The sequence below is a fragment of the Ammospiza nelsoni genome, chromosome 22 (genome assembly GCF_027579445.1).
Source record: "Ammospiza nelsoni isolate bAmmNel1 chromosome 22, bAmmNel1.pri, whole genome shotgun sequence".
Taxonomy (NCBI): Eukaryota; Metazoa; Chordata; class Aves; order Passeriformes; family Passerellidae; genus Ammospiza; species Ammospiza nelsoni.
The window spans coordinates 2,822,423-2,844,608 of NC_080654.1; the positions used below are offsets into that span (position 1 = coordinate 2,822,423).

Here is a 22,186-nt window from a genome sequence, read left to right on the forward strand (position 1 = left end):
TTTAAGAAGACCCTGCTGCCTCAGAGAGGAAGATAAATTAAAAACTTTATTTAATCCTTTGGAAGGCTGAGACTGTAAAGTTAACAGTCAAGTAAAGCTATTAAAATTTACAGTGCAAGGCATCAAAACAGAAGGAAAAGTGCACATGGATAAAGTTTAAAGCATCCTTATAAAAAAGCCGGAAACCTAACACTGCATTCCTCCAAATTATTCCCTTAGCAAACATTTTTATTTCCAATTAGTAAAAGAAAAATTGCTAATTTGCTGCAGTTGGACAGGCCTGACGTCTCAATCTGCAAAGTGTCAGTGCTGTGAAAGGAAACGTTTCACACTGTGCTGGAGAGAGAGAGCAGCTCTAAAGAGGGTCAGGGCATCGGGCCCAGAAAGCAGATTGACTGGCCATAGTGCTAAATTACTCACACAAGACAGACATTGTCTGCAGTGCCAGCCCTGCGCTCCTCACTCGCTCATTCTTTCCCTTTTTTAGGTTTTGCTTGGTGCTGGTGGAGGAGCTGAGGGGGTGGCAGGGCTGGGAGGGGGCGCGGAAGAGGAAGGGGAGGAAGGCAGAGATCGGGGGGGAGCTGGGATCATCCTTGGATTGCCCTGGAGAACACGGAGCCCTGAGAGGGGCACGGGAGGTGGAACAGCCCTGATACCTCTGGGGTCATCTGGGGAACCACTGAGACCCCAAATCCCTCTGTGACCATCTGGGGAACCACTATATTATATATATTATATATATTATATATATTATATATATTATATATATTATATATATTATATATATTATATATATTATATATATTATATATATTATATATATTATATATATTATATATATTATATATATTATATATATTATATATATTATATATTATATATATATTATATATTATATATATTATATATATTATATATATTATATATTATATTATATATAATGTATAATATATTATATATTATATATAATATAATATTATATAATATATAATATATAATATATAATATATAATATATAATATATAATATATAATATATGATATATATTATCTATATTCTATATTCTATATTCTATATTATATTATATATTATATAATATTATAACTTTATAATATTAACTATCATAATTGTCAATTATATATAGTTATATATATAACTATATATAATATATATACTATATATATTATACATATAGTTATGTATATATATATAGCTATATATATTGACTATTATAATTGTAAATTATATATATTATATATTATAATATTATAACTTTATAATATTAACTATTATAATTGTTAATATTCTAAAGTTATTAACTATTATATTTGTTCTTTTAATCAGATATTAAAAAAACCCCAAACCAATGAGATAAGAATCAAGCTCACAAATAATTCCTGCTCTCTCAATTCCAACTTTCTTATCATCCTGTGACAAAGTTTCTGTCCCTTTGAGCTCCTCCTGCTCCCTGTGTGTGTTGAGGGGAGTGATGAGGGGATGGAGCAGGGATATTGGAGGTGGGAAGGGAAAGCTTTGGGTGCTGTTTGATCCCTTGGGATGGGCAGCACTCAGATACTCTTGGGGCTTCTGCTGCTCACAGTTACCCCAAGATGTGTTAGAAATTCTCTTTTCCCAGCCTGGCAGTCGAAGAAGGAGTCAGAGCTCTTCATTTCTCAGTCTCAAGGTTGTTTATTGTCTCTTATTTATAAAATTCTTTCTCCTGTCCTGCCCAGGTCCACTCAGCAGGTCAGACAGAGGCACTCTGGTGTTATCTTTTTATACTAAAAACTACCTGTACAATATTTACAATAACTTCCCAATACCTATCACCTATGTCAGACAGTGAGCTTCTACTCTAAACCAATCCAAAAGTGCCACCATCACAGCAGAAGATGGAGGCCAAGAAGAAGAGGAAGGAGAAAGGCTGGACACACCCAGATTCCTCCATCTTGCCCCCTGAACCCCCATGCTAAAAAACCCCAAAAATCTATTTTTCACCCCGTGATAAATTCACTATCATTCTACTTAAACTTTCTTGACTTGTAATTCTGCATTTAAAGGTTGGTGATTGTTTTTTCCAAGGGCTAAATCACAGTCACAGGGGTCTGGGGCTCTGTGCCAGGGTCTCTGAGCCCCCTGGGCAGGGTCCCAAATCCTCCAGAGCAGCCAGAGGAATTTCCTGGGTTCCAACAGGATGGAGAACAGGGATGAGCTCTGTTGGTTTCTTAACGAGCCACTTGCCAATAACATTTAATTTTTGCTGCTTCTCCTTGCATTTCAACATTCTTGGGACTTCTCCTTCCTTTCCCCAGGGAATCAGCATCAGGGAAACTCTTCCTTGTGCTGCAAATCCCACAGAACCCCACACGATTTGTTGGAGGAGGTTTCCTGGGAGGAAGCACCTTGGCACAACCCCCCTCCCAACCCAGACAGCTCCTGGCTTTCTTTCTGCTGATAATCCCACCAGGACCTTTGTTTCCTGATAAAACTGGATTCCACTGGAGAAACCCAAACACATTAGGGGCTCCATTACATCCTCTGCATCCTTCTTAAAACCTGCCCTGTGTTTCCTGAGCATTAACCAGAGCAGATCCCTGCTGGGCTCCTGCGTGGCACGGCCACTGCTGATAGCTGATAACACGGTGACATTTCCAACCTGGCCCTGTTAAAAAAGGGGGAAAAGGAAGCTTGTCTTGTGTCAGATAACTCTGAGGTATGAGTGGCATGGTTTGTTTTTGTCAAAGAGTGGAGATGGTGCCGTGAGGAATCAGCTCCTGGCTTCTTCATTCGTGTGAAAACCCCATCAGGCAGGGATTCATGGTGTGGAAACTGTGCTGCTCGGTGGGTGTGAAGGAAAAGAGAGAGAAAACCAGTTTATTTTGGGTTGCAGGTTTGAATGTTACAGGCTGGACAGCCAAATGTGTGTTTCCTTTTTGAGATGGGCCCGTCATGGTGCTGCTGCCAGGGCAGGGAGCTCCAGGCTGCCAGCGGTTCCAGGAGTGAGTTTCCTGCGAGGAGGCACGTTTGGGTCTCCAGTACAGGAAGCAAAGGAAGGGAGAGAGTGATTCAAACTCTGGGGGTGATTTAGGAAGTTTTTGTTGGGGCTGGGTGGGATGATCATGCTTGGATGAGTAAGTGACCACAGCTGCCTCCAGCTCAATTTCCCTTTTCTTTGCCTGTTCCAGGGCAGAACTTCGCCCTGTGCAATTTGAAAAGGAGTTTTATGCAGAAAATTGGATGGGAAGCAGCAAAAAATATTTCCCCCCTTTTATTTTTATTTTATTTTTGGTCATTGTGCTGCTGTCCAAGGAACAAGGAGCAAGCAGGCTGAGCTCAGGCCTTTGGTGGAGAGAGTTTGTGCTGAAGGGAGGGTGACTCGTGGCTCAGGATTTGTTCAGGGTGAAGGAATTTGGGTTTGATTTCAGTGGCTTCTTTCTCAGCCACTGAAATCAAACCCAAGCTGCCTTGAGGCACTTGGTCATTTTTTGTTTTATGGTGAGGCTGAGGGTGATGTGGGGATGCAGACACGGTCACAGCTCATGGCAGGAGCCTGAACATCGAGTTCTTCCTGCATCCCTGAGCTCCTCCTGGGCACCTGAGGGCTGGAAGCTGCCCAGGCACTTTGCATAAGCAAACTCCTCCACCTGGAGCTGCTGCTCCCTCCAAAACAGGCACATTCTGGCAGCTGCTCACCACAGAGGGTCACCGGGAATTTGTTTCCTGCATTTGGGATGTGGGTTAGGGAAGGAAGTCAGTGCCTGTCATCCTATGGGGTTTCCTGCCTTGTATTTTATTTTATTTTATTTTATTTTTATTTTATTTTATTTTATTTTATTTTATTTTATTTTATTTTATTTTATTTTATTTATTTTATTTTATTTTATTTTATTTTATTTTATTTATTTTATTTTATTTTAAAATTTATTTAATTTTATATTTTTTTTTATTTTATTTATTTATTTTAAATTTTGGGGAGTTTTTTTATTTTATTTATTTTTTATTTTAATTTTTATTTTATTTATTTATTTTAAAATTTATTTAATTTTATATTATATTTTATTTTATTGGATTTTTTTGTGATTTTTATTATATTATATATATTAATATTATATAGCATAATATATAATAATAAATAATAATATATGATTATATATAAGTAAATATAATATAATATAATATAATATAATATAATATAATATAATATAATATAATATAATATAATATAATATAATATAATATAATATAATATAATATATTATTATATGTAGTATAATTAGATATAATAATTATATATAACTATAATATAATAAAATAATAAATTAGCCTTCTAAGAACACTTAGTCAGGTTCATTCTGTCCTTCCAATGTCGAGGCACCTGCAAACACAACATCCTCCTTTGATTGTTTGTTTCCATGTTCTGGTGGAGGGGACAGTTACACTACTGTGAGATAAGCCAGGCTTCAAAGTCTGAGTGGATGTGAGAGTAATTCTGAGCTTAGTGGGGTCAAAGGTGTTTGCATCTGAGCAGGACTGACAGCCTTGTGGTTAAGATCAGGTCTAAGGAGCTTGAAAGTCAATTTCTAAATGCCAGAGTGATTTGGGCACCTCTCTTAATTTCTCATCTCTGTCTGGTCTGTAAAATTGGGATGGAAATTCTCTTTTTCCACACTCACTGTTTATCTCTTGCATTCACTTATTTCCCAAGGTGTCCCAGGGTCGAATCATCTTCCTGTTTTATGTCTCAGCTGGGTTTTTTGTCCTGGTGCTCCTGATAAAAAATGGTGGGAAACTTGGTCAGGCATTGCCAGGGAAGTTCAACCACAAGGTTTTCTGCCACAGAGCTTCCCCAGGACTTAGAAATGCCAGATGTGGGCAATAATGGGGAAAATTGGAGTGTCTCAAATTCAAAGTTAGTGCTGATTTTCATTTCCCCACTGATTCTTTTCATTTTCCTTTCCTTTCCTTTCCTTTCCTTTCCTTTCCTTTCCTTTCCTTTCCTTTCCTTTCCTTTCCTTTCCTTTCCTTTCCTTTCCTTTCCTTTCCTTTCCTTTCCTTTCCTTTCCTTTCCTTTCCTTTCCTTTCCTTTCCTTTCCTTTCCTTTCCTTTCCTTTCCTTTCCTTTCCTTTCCTTCCTTTCCCTTGCATTTCCTTTCCTTTCTCTTCTCTTCTCTTCTCTTCTCTTCTCTTCTCTTCTCTTCTCTTCTCTTCTCTTCTCTTCTCTTCTCTTCTCTTCTCTTCTCTTCTCTTCTCTTCTCTTCTCTTCTCTTCTCTTCCTTTTCCTTTTCCTTTTCCTTTTCCTTTTCCTTTTCCTTTCCTTTTCCTTTTCCTTTTCCTTTTCCTTTTCCTTTTCCTTTTCCTTTTCCTTTTCCTTTTCCTTTTCCTTTTCCTTTTCCTTTCATGAGTTTTTTACTGAAATTCTCTAAATCTACCTGCTGGCAGAGCAGCACACCAAGAGAATTATCATTTTCTCCTGCTAATTTCTGGCCCTTCCCAAAACAAGCATTGCTGGCTGAGGCTGTGCTGGGTCTGAGCCAAATTTGCTTTTTGGAGCAGGCTGAGCCAAAGTGTGCTGTGCTCTGGAGAACCAGTGGAAGGTGCTCCTGGCTTGCCCAGCCACAAAAGGCATTTCTCTAAGGGAATGATCAGATAAAGGTCACCCCGTGGCTCCACAAAAAGAGCCTTGTTTGTGAAGCAGCTGCTGATTATCATTGGGAGCAAATGGCTTTGAATTTTATAGCTCCTGTTATCTGAAACGAATAAAAACACAATGCAGTGACGAGCCGAAGGTCATCTCATCTCATCTCATCTCTGCTGGGCTGGGGAGAGCTCACACAGCTCCAGATTATGCACAAGTCTTATTCAGTCTGTAAATGGAAGTTTGGGAATGAGGATGTAAATCAAGGGCATCTCTGGTGCTTCCACATTGAAAATTTTCATTTCTTATTTTCCCCTCTTGCTTCCCAAGCTCAGCACAGTTCCAGATTATGCACAGGTTTGGTCTGATTCAGTCTGTAAATACAAGTTTGGGAATGAGGGGTGTAAATCAAGGGCATTTCCTCTCCTTCCACACTTGAAAATTTTCATTTCGTATTTTCGCTTCTCGTTTCCCAAGCTCCAAGCTCAGCACAGCTCCAGATTATGCACAGGTTTGGTCTGATGCAGTCTGCAAATCCAAGTTTGGGAATGAGGGATGTAAATCAAGGGAATCTCCTCTCCTTTCACAATTCAAAGTTTTCATTTCCTAATTTCCCCTCTTGTTTCCCAAGCTCCAAACTCAGCACAGCTCCAGGTTATGCACAGGTTTTGTTTGACTCAGTCTGCAAATGCAAGTTGGTGAATGAGGGATTTAAATGAAGGGCATCTCCTCTCTTTCCACACTTCAAAGTTTTAATTTCCTATTTTCCCCTCTTGCTTCCCAAACTCCAGTAGATATCAAAACCCAGGATATTCCCACCTGGATTTTTCAGTTCACCCAGCACTGGAGTGATCATGAGCCACCTCTGGAAAATCAGATTTAATAGAAAATCCATGGGAACAATCAAAGGCTCACCCACCTTGCTGTTGTGCCAAGTGCAACCTAAAGAGACAGCAATAAATCACCCTGCTCTGCACCTCAAATAGATAATCAATTTAATTGAAAGCATCAATAATCATAGTTTGACATTTATTACCCTCTGGATGTTTTATCTTTTAGGCAGGGGACAGCGGGGCAGTGATGGATGCCACTTCTGCCATGGAACACAATTATGTGGTGCAAGGAAAAGGGGTTTTATATTCTGCAGGAAAAAAAGCAAAGCATTCAGATTCATATTCAAGCAGACTGCAGGAAACCTGTGAGAAATAAGTGCAAGTAACTCTCATCCCTGGGACCTGAATTCTGCTGTTATGGCTCATGAGATGAGTTGCAAATGCTGCTTGGTGTGTTCTTTTTGAGTGATTTAGGACAGAAAATGTGCAGGGCAGGTCTCCCTCTACAGAATATACAGAATATCAGCTTTGTTTTGTTTTTTCACATGTGCACAAGTGAAAACCAAAAGTGAGGCTGGGTTGTTCCTCCTTTGGCTGTTCTTATGGTTTGTGCTCGCCTGCTCAGGTCATTGTGCATCACTCAAAGCAGGCATTTCACCTTTTCTTTTTGCTTGTTTTGAGCTTTAAAACAGCTCAGACTTTTCAGAGTGAATTAAACCTTTTGTACTTTGATACTGCAATGGATCTTTCATAGTTCTTTAAAGTGTCTGGTCTTATTTGTAAGGCTATTTTTGAAACTTTAGTTCTATTTCTCTCAATAATGTCTGTCTTATTCTGTAGCATTTCTAAGTAAATTTTTTTTCTCTCAAAGCTTGCATACAGATATATGCTATGTGAGCTTGTTAAACTTTGAGAATTTTCTATTTCCTACATTTATGCATCACTCAAAGCAGGCATTTCTCCTTTTCTTTTTGCTTGTTTTGAGCTTTAAAACAGCTCAGACTTTTCAGCATGAATTAAACCTTTTGTACTTTGGTTCTGCACGTGCTGGAAAGTTCCCTTTGCACTCCCCCAGTCCCAGGAGGTGCAGGGTGTTGAGGAAGACAAGCCCCAAGTTTATGAGAATGTTCAAGTGCTGTTATGTTATTCCCACAAAGCAGCAGCTTCCTCGATGGCACATTGAGATTATTTGGCCAGTCAGGATCTCTTAACTCTGCTCACATCAGTGATTATTTACTTTGAGCTGGCAGTTACAAAAATGCTTTACTTCATTAAACCCTCTTCAGTGGCTTAAATACATTTTGTTTCCAGCAGCTGGGTACATTATGGACATTTCTTTGTCTATGATCTATTGGTGGTAGTTTGGAAGATGTAAACATTTGTGCTATTTGGCAAGATGGTTGTGGAGCCATCTTATAACCTCAATGTTCCTCTTGGCACGAGATTAAAAACTCCTTGTAATCAATGCTCGGGGCTGGATCTCCCAAGATTTCCCTCAGAACTTGCTTGGAGTGTTGGGTAACAATACAGGCTGTGTGTGCTCTTTAAAACCTTTAATAAAAATTTAAAAAGTGTTTTTTTTCTTTTTCTTCTGGTGCTGGTCTGAAGAAGCTCCAAATGTAGAACCCAGTTTAACTCCAACAGCAAATAAATGGAGATATTTGCTAAGGATACTAATGGAATTTTACTGATTTACTAAGGATAATAATGGATTTTTTGAAAAGAATCTCTTGGCCATTTTGGCACAGTTCAGGAAAACCTTGTGCAGAGATTCCAGGACCAGATTGATGTATCTCCAGGACAGTGGGTGACACAGAGGAGCTGTTGAGGTGGATTAATCAATGTTTGGTGTCTCCCTGGTGCTGTTTTGGAAGAGGAAAACAGCAGGTTTGAGTTTCTGAGGTGGATGTCTCCCACCTCATCCATCAGGAATGGAGAAGTGCCCGTGGCATCTGCAGTGTAAGGGATCATAATGAGCTAAAATCTCCACATTCCCCCATCTCAGGAGCTCTCAGCACATCCTTCACTTCTCATCACGGGGTTCCAGTCACCTAAAACCCAAAGAGAAAAAAGCAAAATTTCATTTCCATTGGGACTCCCTGAATTCCAGTCTCAAGAAAATGCCTTGAAATTGCCACCCACTCTCTGTCTGCCTGATTAAATAAAATATTGACCTTTTCCAAGCACAATATTATCATTCCAAGCATAATATTATCCAGTCCTGTCTGAGATTGTTTCTACAGCTCTTAAAAGGGAGCTCACCTGGCAGCCCTATCAATTGAGATAAAACAGCTCAGTGTGCCTTCCCAATAAAAGGCTGATTGTGCTGGTGTCTGAAGCTTTTAAATACTATTATTATTATTATTATTATTATTATTATTATTATTATTATTATTATTATTATTATTATTATTATTATTATTATTATTATTATTATATTTTGTTAAATATTACATATTATTTTATATATAATATGTTATATATAATATGTTATATATAATATGTTATATATAATATATAATATATAATACATAATACATAATACATATTATATATTATATATTATATATTATATATTATATATTATATATTATATATTATATATTATATATTATATATTATATATTATATATTATATATTATATATTATATATTATATATTATATATTATATATTATATATTATATATTATATGTCATCTATCATATATTGTATATAATATATTGTATATAATATATTGTATATATATTATATACCATATATCTTATATCATATATCATATATCAAATATATAGTATATATTTATATATTATTTATATAGTTATTACTATGTTTATATAATAATATATTATATTTATACATATGATATAAATATATAATATATTCCTATTGTATATAAACATATTTATATTGTATAAATATCGTGCAAAGATATTTATATTATATTTACATAAATATAATATATTTATATATTTATTTTATATTTATATATTATTTATATATTTATTATTTATATATTTTTATTATTAATAATAATAAATAATGAATAGGGAATTATTATAGAATAATTCTCCATTAACTTTTCTTCTTATAGACAATCATTTACTCAATATCACTTCTGAATAAAGGGAGGCAAAATGCTGTTCTGTCCTCTCTTGTTCTCTTTGCCTGCACAGAGTGGTGCTACAGGGAGTTCCTCTCTAAATTCACTTTCCACCTCAGAGTAAATCCTTTCTCCATCTCGGAGCAGCTTCAGGACATGGGACAGAGAGTGGCACACACAACATCAAAGCTGTTCCTTGTGCTTAACATGGAAAAGGAACACAAACTAACTATTATTCTACTTAGAGTTTCGTGGCTTGCCGATCCTCATATAAGGTTGGTAATTATTTCATAATCAAAGTCACAGAGTCTTGGGCTCTGTGCCAGGGTGTCTGAGCCCCCTGGCAGGGTTTGGGCAATCCAGGACAGCCAGAGGGATGCCCTGAGTTCCGACAGGGGGATGATGCACAGCCCCTCTTTATTCACTTATGATTATTAGTGATCAGCTGAGCAAGGAGGGGATCAATAGATGAACTGCAGGGGAAGTTCGTTTATATTCTTCTGTCAATACCAAGGTCATTTTTATAACTAAAAAGGGTCGAGGACAAAAGATGGATGGCTCATGGATGAATTTAACCATCCAATCCATTTACATCCCCACAAACAGCCTGGCTTTATCTGTTAACCAAAACATTGCACTTCACTCCTCTAGATGATTTTTTGCTGGGGTAATAAATAGCTCTGGCTACATTAAGTGATTGTGCAATGTGGGTCTGTGGCAGACAGAATTTAGAGCTGATGACCTTAAACTTCCACTCCACTGCTGTTCTCTCTGTGCTTACCGTGGAGATGTGGCTGCTTTGCACTGCAAAAGCACCTTGTGTCCAAAAATCTCGTGTTTTATTGAATTTATTTAGCACAACAGTCTGTGCCAGGCAGGTTTCAGGTTGAAGATGAACAAACTGAGTAATGAGTACAATTTAATCCTTGCAACTTGTGTTTTAATCCTCAGACTGCACACACTGCTCAGTGTGAGTAGTGGCTCTTTAATCTTTCCAGAATTCATTTTTAGAATATATATATTTAGATTTAGATTTAGATTTAGATTTAGATTTAGATTTAGATTTAGATTTATATGAAATATATATATATATATATATATATGGAATTTCTCTATGGGAGAAAGGGACATAGAGGTAATATCTGCAAGGGGGTTTTAAATAGGAAATCATAATTAATTTAAACTTTTTTTTTTTCCCTCATATGTACTGTTACACATATTTTTTTCTGACAGAAGGTGAGCCAAATACCAGACTTGGAGGTTTGTGTTGTTAATTGGGACTTGCACTGCTGTCAGGGGTGCACCGGGGGAGTGTTTACAGTGCAAATGTTTCATCTCTGCTTCTGGGTCCTTTAAAACCTCATCCATAGAGTCCCAGGATTATCTGGGTTTTGAGGAACTTTAAATCTCCTCTTTTCCCACCCCTTTTAGGCAGGGACAGCTCCCATTAGCTCAGATTGCTCAGAGCTTCATCCCTCAACACTTCCAAGGATGGGATAATTCTGATTATTGGTAAAACCCATTTTTCCTTAATGGTGGTCACGAAGAACTGGTTGTAAAGGTGATGTTGGACTGCTGGGATGGAGAAAAAGAGCAGCCAGAGGTTCCTTAGGAAAGGGAAAGGCATCTCCAGCTGGATCCACAGGCCAGGACTGAATGAACTCCGCTTGATTTCAGCAAAACTGCCAAACTACCAAGTGAGTTTCTCATGCTCATTAACACTGGACTTTTAGAAGCTGATAAGAATGCAATATAAAATCAAAGAGCCCCTAAAGACTGCGAGATTATATTTAATACTCTCCTATCACCAGCCCTGAGTGCTTGGCAGGAGGAAGGGTGACATTTCCTAATCAGTCCCCTCTCGTATTTGTCTTGGCTGGAAGTCTCGAGTCCTCAGCTCCTTGAAGTCACTGCAAATTCTCTCCATTAGATCCTGTTTGACTTCCTGGTAGCTGCAGTTAACTCCATCCCCATGGCACAGAGGAGCTATGGACTGAAAAATCAGTGATAAAATTGTGATATGTATGGAGATCACAGGTTTCTCCAAGTCTTTGTTCTTGAACATCCATTTTTATTCGCCTGACATTTTCCTGAGGTTTGGTCTGTGGGTACAAACAACTATTTCATGCTAAATGATGATTTAGGATGCTCCTTTCTTTTGAACCCCACTGCCCTGAGTCACCCCTGCAAAGTGCATTTTGTTCTCCTGGGATTCAGAGAACAGGGAGGGTTCCATAGAGGACATGAGCAAGTGCAGAGGTGTTCCCTGGTAGCTGCAGCTAACTCCATCCCATGGAGGAGTTATGTCTTGAAAAATCAGTGATAAAATTGTGATATGTATGGAGATCACAGGTTTGTGTTCTTTCAAGTCAGTGATAAAAGTTGTGACATGTATGGAGATCACAGGTTTCTCCAAGTCTTTGTCCTCGAACATCCATTTTTCTTCACCTGATATTTCCTTGAGTTTGGTCTGTGGGTACAAACAATTATTTCATACTAAAGGATGATTTAGGATGTTCCTTTCTTTTAAACCTCATTTGGAACAACCTGCCCTGAGTCACCTCTGCAAAGTGCATTTTGTTCTCCTGGGATTCAGAGAACAGAGAGGGTTTCACAGAGGACATGAGCAAGTGCAGAGGTGTTCCCTGCATCAGATTTCCAGAATTTTTGGGCTGTGGATCCCTCCTAATTTCACACATTTTTCCTGCAGCACCAGGCTTCCAGCTGACAAATAAATGGTTATAAAATGGAGTGGCAGGGCTTTGCAGGCTGTTCCTGGGCCACAAACCACAGCTTGGCTGCTCCCCAGTGTTCCCAATTGTGCTGGGGTTGCCCTGAGCACTGAATGGTTTTTTATTCTTTCCACTCTTTTCAGTTCCTTGCCAGTCAGAGCTGTGCTCTTCATCCTCCTTCCCTCAGCAGCAAGGAGAGGAAATTCTTCCCCTCAGAGAAGAGCTTTCCTCCCTTCCCTCTCAATTCCAGGCACATTCACTTCAAATTCCCAAGGCAGGATATTGAAAATTTCCTCAAGTTAATAGGGCTCAAAGATTTGCTTACTATAGAAAAAAATGGAAGATTTTGGTAAATTGGTGGACAGAAAATGATATAAAATCCCTGTATTTTAACAATAGGGCTGAAAGACTGAATGTTTAAGTGCTGAAATGGTTTTCTGTGTGTTTTTTTCCATATCTGGTTTTCCTAGTGATGCACATCAGTGCTGTGGCTCTGTGGGTTGTTGGTGTGTTTGAATGTACATATTTAATTTTTTTTTTTTCTTGGAGAAGACCTTCCTTTATATATTTAAATATCGATAATGTATATTATATATAATATATATACCATATACCATATACCATATACCATATACAATATATAATACATAATATATAGTATAATATATAATATATAATATAATATTTATATTATATAATATTTATATTATATTATATTATATTATATTATTCATATCATATATAATATATAATATGTAATGTATATAATATGTAACATATACGATATATATTATATATTATATATTATATATTATATATTATATATTATATATTATATATTATATATTATATATTATATATTATATATTATATATTATATATTATATATTATATATTATATATTATATCATATGAAGGTAGGGAGAAGGTGAGGTGTGGGACCGGAGAGGTGGAAATATCCCTTTAAAATCCAGATTTTAGAGGAATAATCCAGAGATGCAGCAGGGGCAAGTCCCAGTCTGTCACCCTCAGAGTTTGGTGGATGCACCATGCCCTGCATATTGAAGTTGGGGTTGGGGTTTTTTTTCCCCCCCCTAAATGACAATTTATCTGAGCTGGGGGAATGAATGGATAACATTACTATTTACATAAGCTCATTGTGATCTGTCTCAGTAATGTAATCAAATTAGGGTTAACTGCAGCTGGAGAATGCCAGCTTGTAAACTGTTCTTCAAAAAGAATCACATGGTGTTCCCTGACGTGTTTAGTGTACACTCAGGGGGCTCTGTGAAAATTCTGGCACTTCCCTAACTGGTGTAACTGGGGCAGGATCCTGGTGCCACCAATTCCTGGTGGGAAATGCCACCAATTGTTGGGTGTCACCAATTCCCTGGTAGGAATTGCCACCAAATGCTGGGTGCCATCAATTCCTGATGGGAATGGCCATCAATTGCTGGGTGCCATCAATTCCCTGGTGGGAATTGCCACCGATTGCTGGGTGCGACCAATTCCTGGTGGAATCCGGCATAAAGAAAGGATGAAATATTTAATCTAAACCAGTCCCTACTCTCCCACTACTGCTAAAATGCCTTTTCACCCATACAATCCCAGAATTGTTAAAGTTGGAAAAGACCTTTAAGATCATCAAGGCAGTGCAGCACTACCAGCATGTTCCCCACTATTTGTCCATGTTCTGATAGTTTGAGTGTGGAGATGGTTCCATCAAAATTAAAATTATTTGTGATATTGAGGGGCTTTTCCCCCAGAAGTTCTGTAATAATGGGAACTCAAAAAGATTTCACCAAATACTAAAACCCAGCCATTTTTAAATACCCCGAACAAGCAGCAAGATCCTGCAGAGGATTTTCAGCAAAATCACCATTTTTGAACATGGATGAAATATTTTCACCAAAATCCTCTTCTCTAAGAACTTTGAAATTCAGGATCTGCTATTTTGAATTTTAAAAAGGGGGAAAAAAAGGGTTTGAGAGAAGGAACTTGCCCCTTGAGCACAGCTCTGTCCAAACCAACAAAAGGAAGCTTGTGTTGGCATCTCCATTCCGACTCAGGAATTCCTGACTCTTAAGCCTGTTTATACAGGGCTCCACCACAGCCCAATTTGCACTTCACTGGAGTTTTCTTTCCCCTCCAGGTTTATGGTGCTGCTGGACAGGGGGATTACATGCTCTGACTGCACACACTTCTCTGATTGTATCCAAAACTATTATTTTTGCGATTATTATTTTTGCAATAATAATTACAGGGAGGTGTCTTCATTTGGAGGCAGCTTCGTCCCCATGGACGTTTTGGGGTCGTTTTGCATTTCTGTTTCAGCTCTGATAGTTTGATGGTCTAATTCTCCAAAATTTTGGGGGATTGTTGATTCCTGGTGAGCACACTGGAAGCAATCAGCATTCCCTGGAAGCTTGGTGACATCTAGGACAGGCAGGATAGATGTTAACTCCAGTCATGTCAGGGTGTTCCAGGCTAGGAATACAGAATTTTATGGCTCTGGGATTTGCCTCTTGATCCTATTTGCTCTCAGCTACTTTGGAAACCGCAGTTTCAACGTCCATTAGAGCTGGTGTAAAGCAGGGAATGGTTTGGGGTTCTTCCCATGGAAACACAGCCCCTTGTTAGTGCAGCTGAGATTTGGCAAGGGGTTGGAAATTTGTAAATCAGTCAAGCTCACCTGGGCATGGCCAAAGCAGGACAGGAGCTCCGTGCCAAAATCTCAGCTGCTAAAATGCACTGGGGCCTCTCCTCCCCTCTCCTCTCCTCTCCTCTCCTCTCCTCTCCTCTCCTCTCCTCTCCTCTCCTCTCCTCTCCTCTCCTCTCCTCTCCTCTCCTCTCCTCTCCTCTCCTCTCCTCTCCTCTCCTCTCCTCTCCTCTCCTCTCCTCTCCTCTCCTCTCCTCTCCTCTCCTCTCCTCTCCTCTCCTCTCCTCTCCTCTCCTCTCCTCTCCTCTCCTCTCCTCTCCTCTCCTCTCCTCTCCTCTCCTCTCCTCTCCTCTCCTCTCCTCTCCTCTCCTCTCTCCTTTCCTGAACATCCCTGAACTTCTCTCCTTGAACTTCCTTGAACTGAACTTCCCTGAACTTCCCTGAACTTTTCTGAACTTCCCTGAACTCCCCTTCCCCAGTTTACCCTGCATTTTCCTTCCACATCCATCTCTCTTCCTGGAGGTTTTTCCTGCTCTTTGGCAGCCAAACCACCTCCCAAATCACCTTGTGCATCTCTGGGAGCCCCGAGCACCCCTGAGCACCCCTGAACTCCCCTTTCCCATTTTAACCCGCATTTCCTTCCGCGTCCATCTCTCTCCTTGGAGGTTTTCCCTGCTCTTTGGCAGCCAAACCACCTCCCCCATCTCCTGGGGGAGCCCTGACCACCCTGCTCAGCCCCATCCTTGGGTGTCCTTGGGTGTCTGTCTGTCCTCAGCGCCCCCAGCTCCCCCCAGAGCTGCGGGAGCCGCTGGAATTTGTGGCTGGATCAGGTCCCTGTGTACCCTGCCGGGGGATGCAGGGGATGCAGGGCTGAGGTACTTGACCTCCCTGAATGCCTGCTGACCTGCAGCTAATCTGAGGTGCAGCGCAGCAGCGATTTAATGACTTGTTCCACCACACCTCAGCTGGAGGGAGAATTAAGGAGCGCTGGGGGTGGGGGCCTGAGCACCCCGGGATCTGCTCCAGAGACAGAATTGAGAATTGGATCCTGTGGGTGCCTGTTCCCTCAGCGCCCTTGTTGTCCACATCCATCCTTGTCTGCCAAAACTAAGGGAATTATTCACCGAAGTGACAGAAAACCTTAAAATATATATATATATATATATCTAATATTTTTTAATATGCATAACTATGCAAATATTATCACTGCACTGTTATATTTATTATATTCAGCAGGACTAGCTCCTTAAGTCAATAGACAAAAATTGTGGTCCCATTCCACTAATCAGTGTGCCGCAGACAGTTTGCTTTGCCAAGGATGTATGCAACAAAACAAAAATATATAAAACAAAGAGATAAAAATGTTTATATTTTTATTTGGCTTTGTTTGTTTTTTACTTGTTTTTGTTTGTAATTTTATAGATATATATTATTATAATTAAAGTATAAATATACATTATTAATTATAATAATCTAGCAAATGAATTCTATAATTAACTATTAATTAATGGTTAATTAAATTAAATAAATGTAATAAAATGTGCTGAATTATATAAGTAGATATTAATAGAATATTATTTTAATAATTATATAATTATAGTGTTCAATACTTATTACAGTATTGAACATTATAATTATAAATTACAATAATATTTTATATAGATAATATTATTATTATTTATAATTATAATATAATTATGGAGGGTTTTCAGCAGAACTGTAATTTAGATTTTTTAATATATATATATATATATATATATATATATATATATATATATATATGAAAAATCTAAATTACAGTTCTGCTGAAAACCCTCCATCAAACTCCCCAAACATCTGGTTGCAGCTGTGATTTTTGGCCATTATTACCAATAATAAAATATTTATTCATCCTCCCCCTCATCATCATTACAGCAATATGAATTTCTATTATTTTATAACACTCTTAGCTGCAACACAACTGAATTTTGTTTCTATTCTGTTTTTTCCTTAGCAAATACTGACTGATCCCGAGGTGACCTCCCAGGAGGGCAATATAAAAAAGGTAGGACATGGCTCAGTCTTGTGGGAGTTGTTTTATTCCCTGGCTTGGAAATGCACCTGGAGATTTTCCCTCCCTTTTGAACCGAGGTGTTGATGGCAATAACGTCGTAAAAGTTTTCCAGTGTTTGCTGTTGCCTTTTTGGATTAAGTGTTGTGGTTCTGCTGGCGTATTTTCCTGTCTTTTTGTGATTCCAGTCATTATGAAAGAGAAAATAATAGTTTGAGGTGTTCCTTGACTCAGCTACAACACAAACAGCGGCCGGGCCAAAGCGAAAAACCTCATTTACCTCTTTTCCAGTAAAAGAAAATGTTGGTCCTTTGTTAGAAGTGCTAAATTTTTGGAGGTCACTTCAGCATCAAATGTGGCTGATGTGAAGTCCAAGGGAAAAGGAATAAGTCTGTGAAAGGATAAATTTGAGCCCTTGTGATGCATTAGTGGTGATTCTCATCACATTGTGGGGCTCCAGCTGCAGCAGAGGAAATGTGTAAAAATGCACTGGGCTCCACTGGAGCTCAGCATGACACGTTTGGGTGGCCAGGCTGCTGTTTGGGTTGGGGTTACCCTCAGAACACTGAAATGAGGTTTTGTCCCATGTGGATCTGTTGGTTAACAGTTTTGCTGATTAAAGCTTCACAAGTTGGGTTTGATTAGAGCCTCTCATTGGCTGCAGCTTGTGTGTCCTCTCTGAAATAAGGAGCTGGTGTGACTCTTATGTGCAGTTATTTATAAAGGATGTTCACAGTCCTGTTTGGGAAACTTTTGGGAGTGGGAAATTGTGACTGTGTTCACAGGGGTCTGAGGATGAGGGAAGAGACGAGGATCTGACTCCATGTTTCAGAAGGCTTGATTTATTATTTTATCTTATATATTATATTAAAACTATACTAAAAGAACAGAAGAAAGGATTTCATCAGAAGGCTGGCTAAGAATAGAAAAAGAAAGAATGATAACAAAGATTTGTGTCTCAGACAGAGAGCCTGAGCCAGCTGGCTGTGCTTGACCATTAATTAGAAACAACCACATGAGACCAATCACAGATGCTCCTGTTGCATTCACAGCAGCAGATAATCAATGTTTACATTTTGTTCCTGAGGCCTCTCAGCTTCTCAGGAGAAAAAATCCTAAGGAAAGGATTTTTCATAAAATGTGTCTGTGACAGGAAATCTTTGAGGCTGGCCCTTGCTGCTCATCCTTCAGGCCCTGCTTCTTCTCCACTCTTGAAACTAAAAGGAATCCCTTGCTTCCCTCGGCCAAAGAGAGTGAAATAAAATCCTTGCCAGGCTCCAGAGCCAGGCTGGGAAAAGGGATTTAGACACATGTTAAAAAATAAAAAATTAGGTTTTATTTCCAAGACTCAGAGGAAACATCCCATGACCTCGCCAGGGACCTGTGGCTGAACTTTTTACCTTGGGCACCCCCATAACTCATGGGGTGTCTGTCCCTGCCTCTGTGGGATCCCTTTGTGTGGTCAGACGTGGTGACAAGGTGGCAGGTCCTCATTATGCCCACGCAGCTCCCACAAGGATGGAGGGGATTCTCCATGCCTCAGCTAATTCTTATTCAGTCTTTAATTACGATATCACAAATGAACCCTCTCCATCCCCACCTGCAGGATCTGCAGCATCCCAAAGAGAGCAGGAGTTGTGTGAAGCAGGGAAACACGAGTCTGGCAGTTTTATATGTTCAACCCATGGGTTTGTATTTAAACTTTGCACTTTTATTTCAAGGGGGATTGTTACAAAAACCGCAGGTCTTTGAAAAACACCGTGTCCTTAAATATTTCCCCGTGCAGCAGGTATAAAACTGGACAATTGTGATATTTGACAAGGGGGGAAGGCCTGGCCTTCCACTTGTGTCTTTTAAATGCATTGTAGAGAAGCACTAGTGGGAGTTTATGAGGTGATAAATTTATTGAAGGATGGGCAGTAGGGTTTTACAGCTGGGGTAAAGGAGGTCAGAGCAGTAAGGTAAAGAGTTCAAGTCTAAACTTTATGGCTTGTGAAAAGACTACTGTGAGACAGCTTTTCAGTCAGGAGAAAATGAAAACTAAAGAATGAGAAATCACTCTGGACAATTTTTGTAGGATCTCTCAATTGTTTGGAAAGTAGCACTCTGGCATTTGGCTCCAGTGGCACAAAACCCTCTCGGGAGCAGATTTCCTTTTCCAGCCCTCTCTAAATCATTCAGTTGTCATATCCCTGAAGACACAATGGTTGAGATTTGACTTCAATTTATTCCTATTCCTTCAGAGATGAGTTGGTGGCAAGAAGGTGACTGAAGACAAATGTAACTGGAGTGGGTGGCCTGATTTAAACTGGGAGGGAAGGAAAGAGACCATAATTTCAGTGGTTCTTTTGACTGCTGCATCCCAGGTTCAGAATTGGGCACTAACAAGGACTAGAAAGAGCAAAAAAAAAAAAAAATCCCAAAATGCAGAGAAAAACCTGTAAAACCAGGAAAAAGCAGGGAAGGGAAGGTGATGGCAGTGAGAGGTGTAGGGAGATGTGCATCATTTAAGCAACCTCTGCTTAAAACTGACCCCAGAGCTATCTCTGCTCTTAAGCTCCCAGGAAAAAAACACTCTTTTACATAACTTTAATGAACTGAAAGGCAGGGAAAGTCTGCAGCACAGCAGAGCCTGTTTTGTAGTAGAATAAAACAGGGATTTTTTTGGCTTGGAGCACAAAGAATAAGTATTTCTCACCATATCCAGTATTTTTCGGTTCATGTTTCTGTTATTTCTGCTGGGACCACTAACACCACAAAGCTGATTTCTTTGTTAGTGGTTCTCTGACGGGACTAATTCAATGTCATTGAAGGACCCATATCCGGATTATTTTATATGTCTATGCTGCTCCATGGATTGAAATGCGGTGTATACCTAACAAGCTTTCCTTGTATCACCTTTGCTGGCTGAAATTTAGTTTAACTTAAAAAAATACACACAAGCTCCTCATCTTGTTTGTTTAATTTTAAATCATCAGTGCTGGAAGCAATATTAAAACAGGAAAGTCACTTATTTTAGTTCTTTTAGTGACTTGAATGAGGACACTCAGATATAAAACTACGAGTAATACCTGTGGGTTTACTGTCCCCTGCTCCCAAATGTCTTTTTCCCAGCCCATATCCCTGCACTCTGTTTATTTTGCTTAGAAAGCAGCTCAGTGTCCTCTCCCTCTGAATTTTCCAAGCATTTAATAAACTGAGCAAACACCTTGTTGTCATTGTCCCCGTCCCCGTTGTCATTTTCCTTTAACTTTGAGCTGAAAGATTTCCGCTTCCTCCAGCAAGGCCTGTGCCCATTACACACCACATTTTTTATTTTTTTTCCCCCCAAGCTGATGCATTTTTCTCCCCTCCAAGGGTCACTTTGGATGGGGGCTCCAGAATGCTGGGGAAGGATTCTCTGTGTGTGCAGAGCTCCCTGGGCTGGGCTGTTTTTCTGACCGTGGTGACAAGGGACCTCAGGGACTTCTCTCTTCAGTAGACTCTCTATTTAGTTTCTGTTTACTTAGAGGGAATAGCCTGAGGGGCTACTGGAGAGAAAACATCTGTGGGAGATAATCTATAGAGTTATCTATCTATCACTCTTGTCGACCCTGTCTCCCCTGAGAGCAAGCTGAGAGACTTGTAATAAAAAGGCATCGCTGAAGAGGCTTTAGGGACAAATAAAGAGACATGTTAAGGGCCAGCTGAAAAAGGATAGAAGACATTATTAAAGCTCAATAGCCGTCTTATCAAAATCCAATAGGATAGGCATTTGGCAAAAGGCTTTAAATTTATTCTTTGACTTTCTGGAGAGCTTGAATTTATCCATTAACAAGAATGTGCTGCACGGGGAGCGGGAGATGCTATCGGCTTCAAAAGGGTTGGATTCAATCTGGCATTGTGCAAAACACAACAAAAACTGAAGACAAAACCAATTTTCCCCCCTCCTCCTCTGGCTGGCCTCATTCCTACATTGCCAAATATTAGAAGCTGTAAATATAATGCTGATGAGGCTGTGGAGTAAAAGCAATTTAAGCAGTGTGGTTATTCCGCGCTCGCAAACCACACAGATTTCTTTTTAAAAATAAAGTGAATTTTTTAAACTGGGTGTGAAAGAAAACTGGGTGTGCCCAGAAATTTTGGCCTTTTATAAAAGGATCAAGGAGCAAACAAAAAAACCAGGTATGAGGAAAGCTTTAGAGCTTTAAAGCAAAAGCAAAACCCCAACGAGCGTTTTGCCGCTGCAGACGCGGCGAGCGGGATGGGGCCATAAATCTCCCCGGGTTTATTATTATATCCAAAATGCTACAGGTCACAGGAACCATCTGATACTTCAGGAGCACATTGTTCACACGGGGATGATTGATTGATAATTATGATAATTTGCCAAATGATTATTTGGGTATTATGGCCGCGGCCCGTCCCGCCGGGTCGCTGTGAAGACATTTTCCATTTCACGGGGCCGTCAGGAATGGCCCCTGGCAAGGAGGGATGTGGAGAGGTCTGGCCGGGCTCTCCCGGTGGGATCTGGGGGCTGATGAATGATGACCCAGAGGAGTAAGAAATCAGACTTCAATAAGCACTCAGGAAGGTAGTTAGGGAAGAGCAAGGGAGCTGCTCGCTGTCTTTTGTGCAGCAATTACTGGGCAGGACAAACCCCCCAAGCCTGAGCCTTGAGAGGGCAAATTGCATGTTTGAAATGTTTCAAACTGCGGATCTGAAATGTTGCAAATGGCAGATTTGAACACGAATTTGCAAGTTTTCAAATTGCAGATTTGAACTTGCATTTGAAATGTTTCAAATCGCAGACTTGAACCTGGATCCGCAATTTTTCAAAGTGCAGGTTTGCACCTGGATCTGCGACTTCTCAAATTGCAGATTTGAGCTCGGATTTGAAACATTTCAAATTGCAGATTTGAATCTTGACTTGTAATTTCTCAAATTGCAGATTTGAACTCAAATTTGCAAGTTTTCCAATTGTAGATTTGAACTTAGATTTGCGATTTCTCAAATTGCAGATTTGAACTTGGATCTGCAATTTCTCTAATTGCAGATTTGCAATTTTTCAAAGTGCAGATTTGAACTCGGATTTGAAATGTTTCAAATTGCAGATTTAAAACCCAGATTTGCAATTTTTCAAATTGCAGATTTGAACTTGGATCTGCAATTTCTCATGTTGCAGATTTGAACCCA

General features: G+C 39.3%; 1 protein-coding gene across 1 annotated transcript in view; it reads left to right on the forward strand.

Annotated features, from left to right (window-relative positions):
- PRDM16 (PR/SET domain 16) overlaps window positions 1-22,186 on the forward strand; it is a 300,139-nt gene that overhangs the window by 138,110 nt on the left and 139,843 nt on the right. The window contains exon 3 of the mRNA XM_059487466.1: window positions 16,955-17,005. Within this exon, the coding sequence (XP_059343449.1) occupies window positions 16,955-17,005 (51 nt within the window). The remainder of the gene's footprint in view (window positions 1-16,954; window positions 17,006-22,186) is intronic.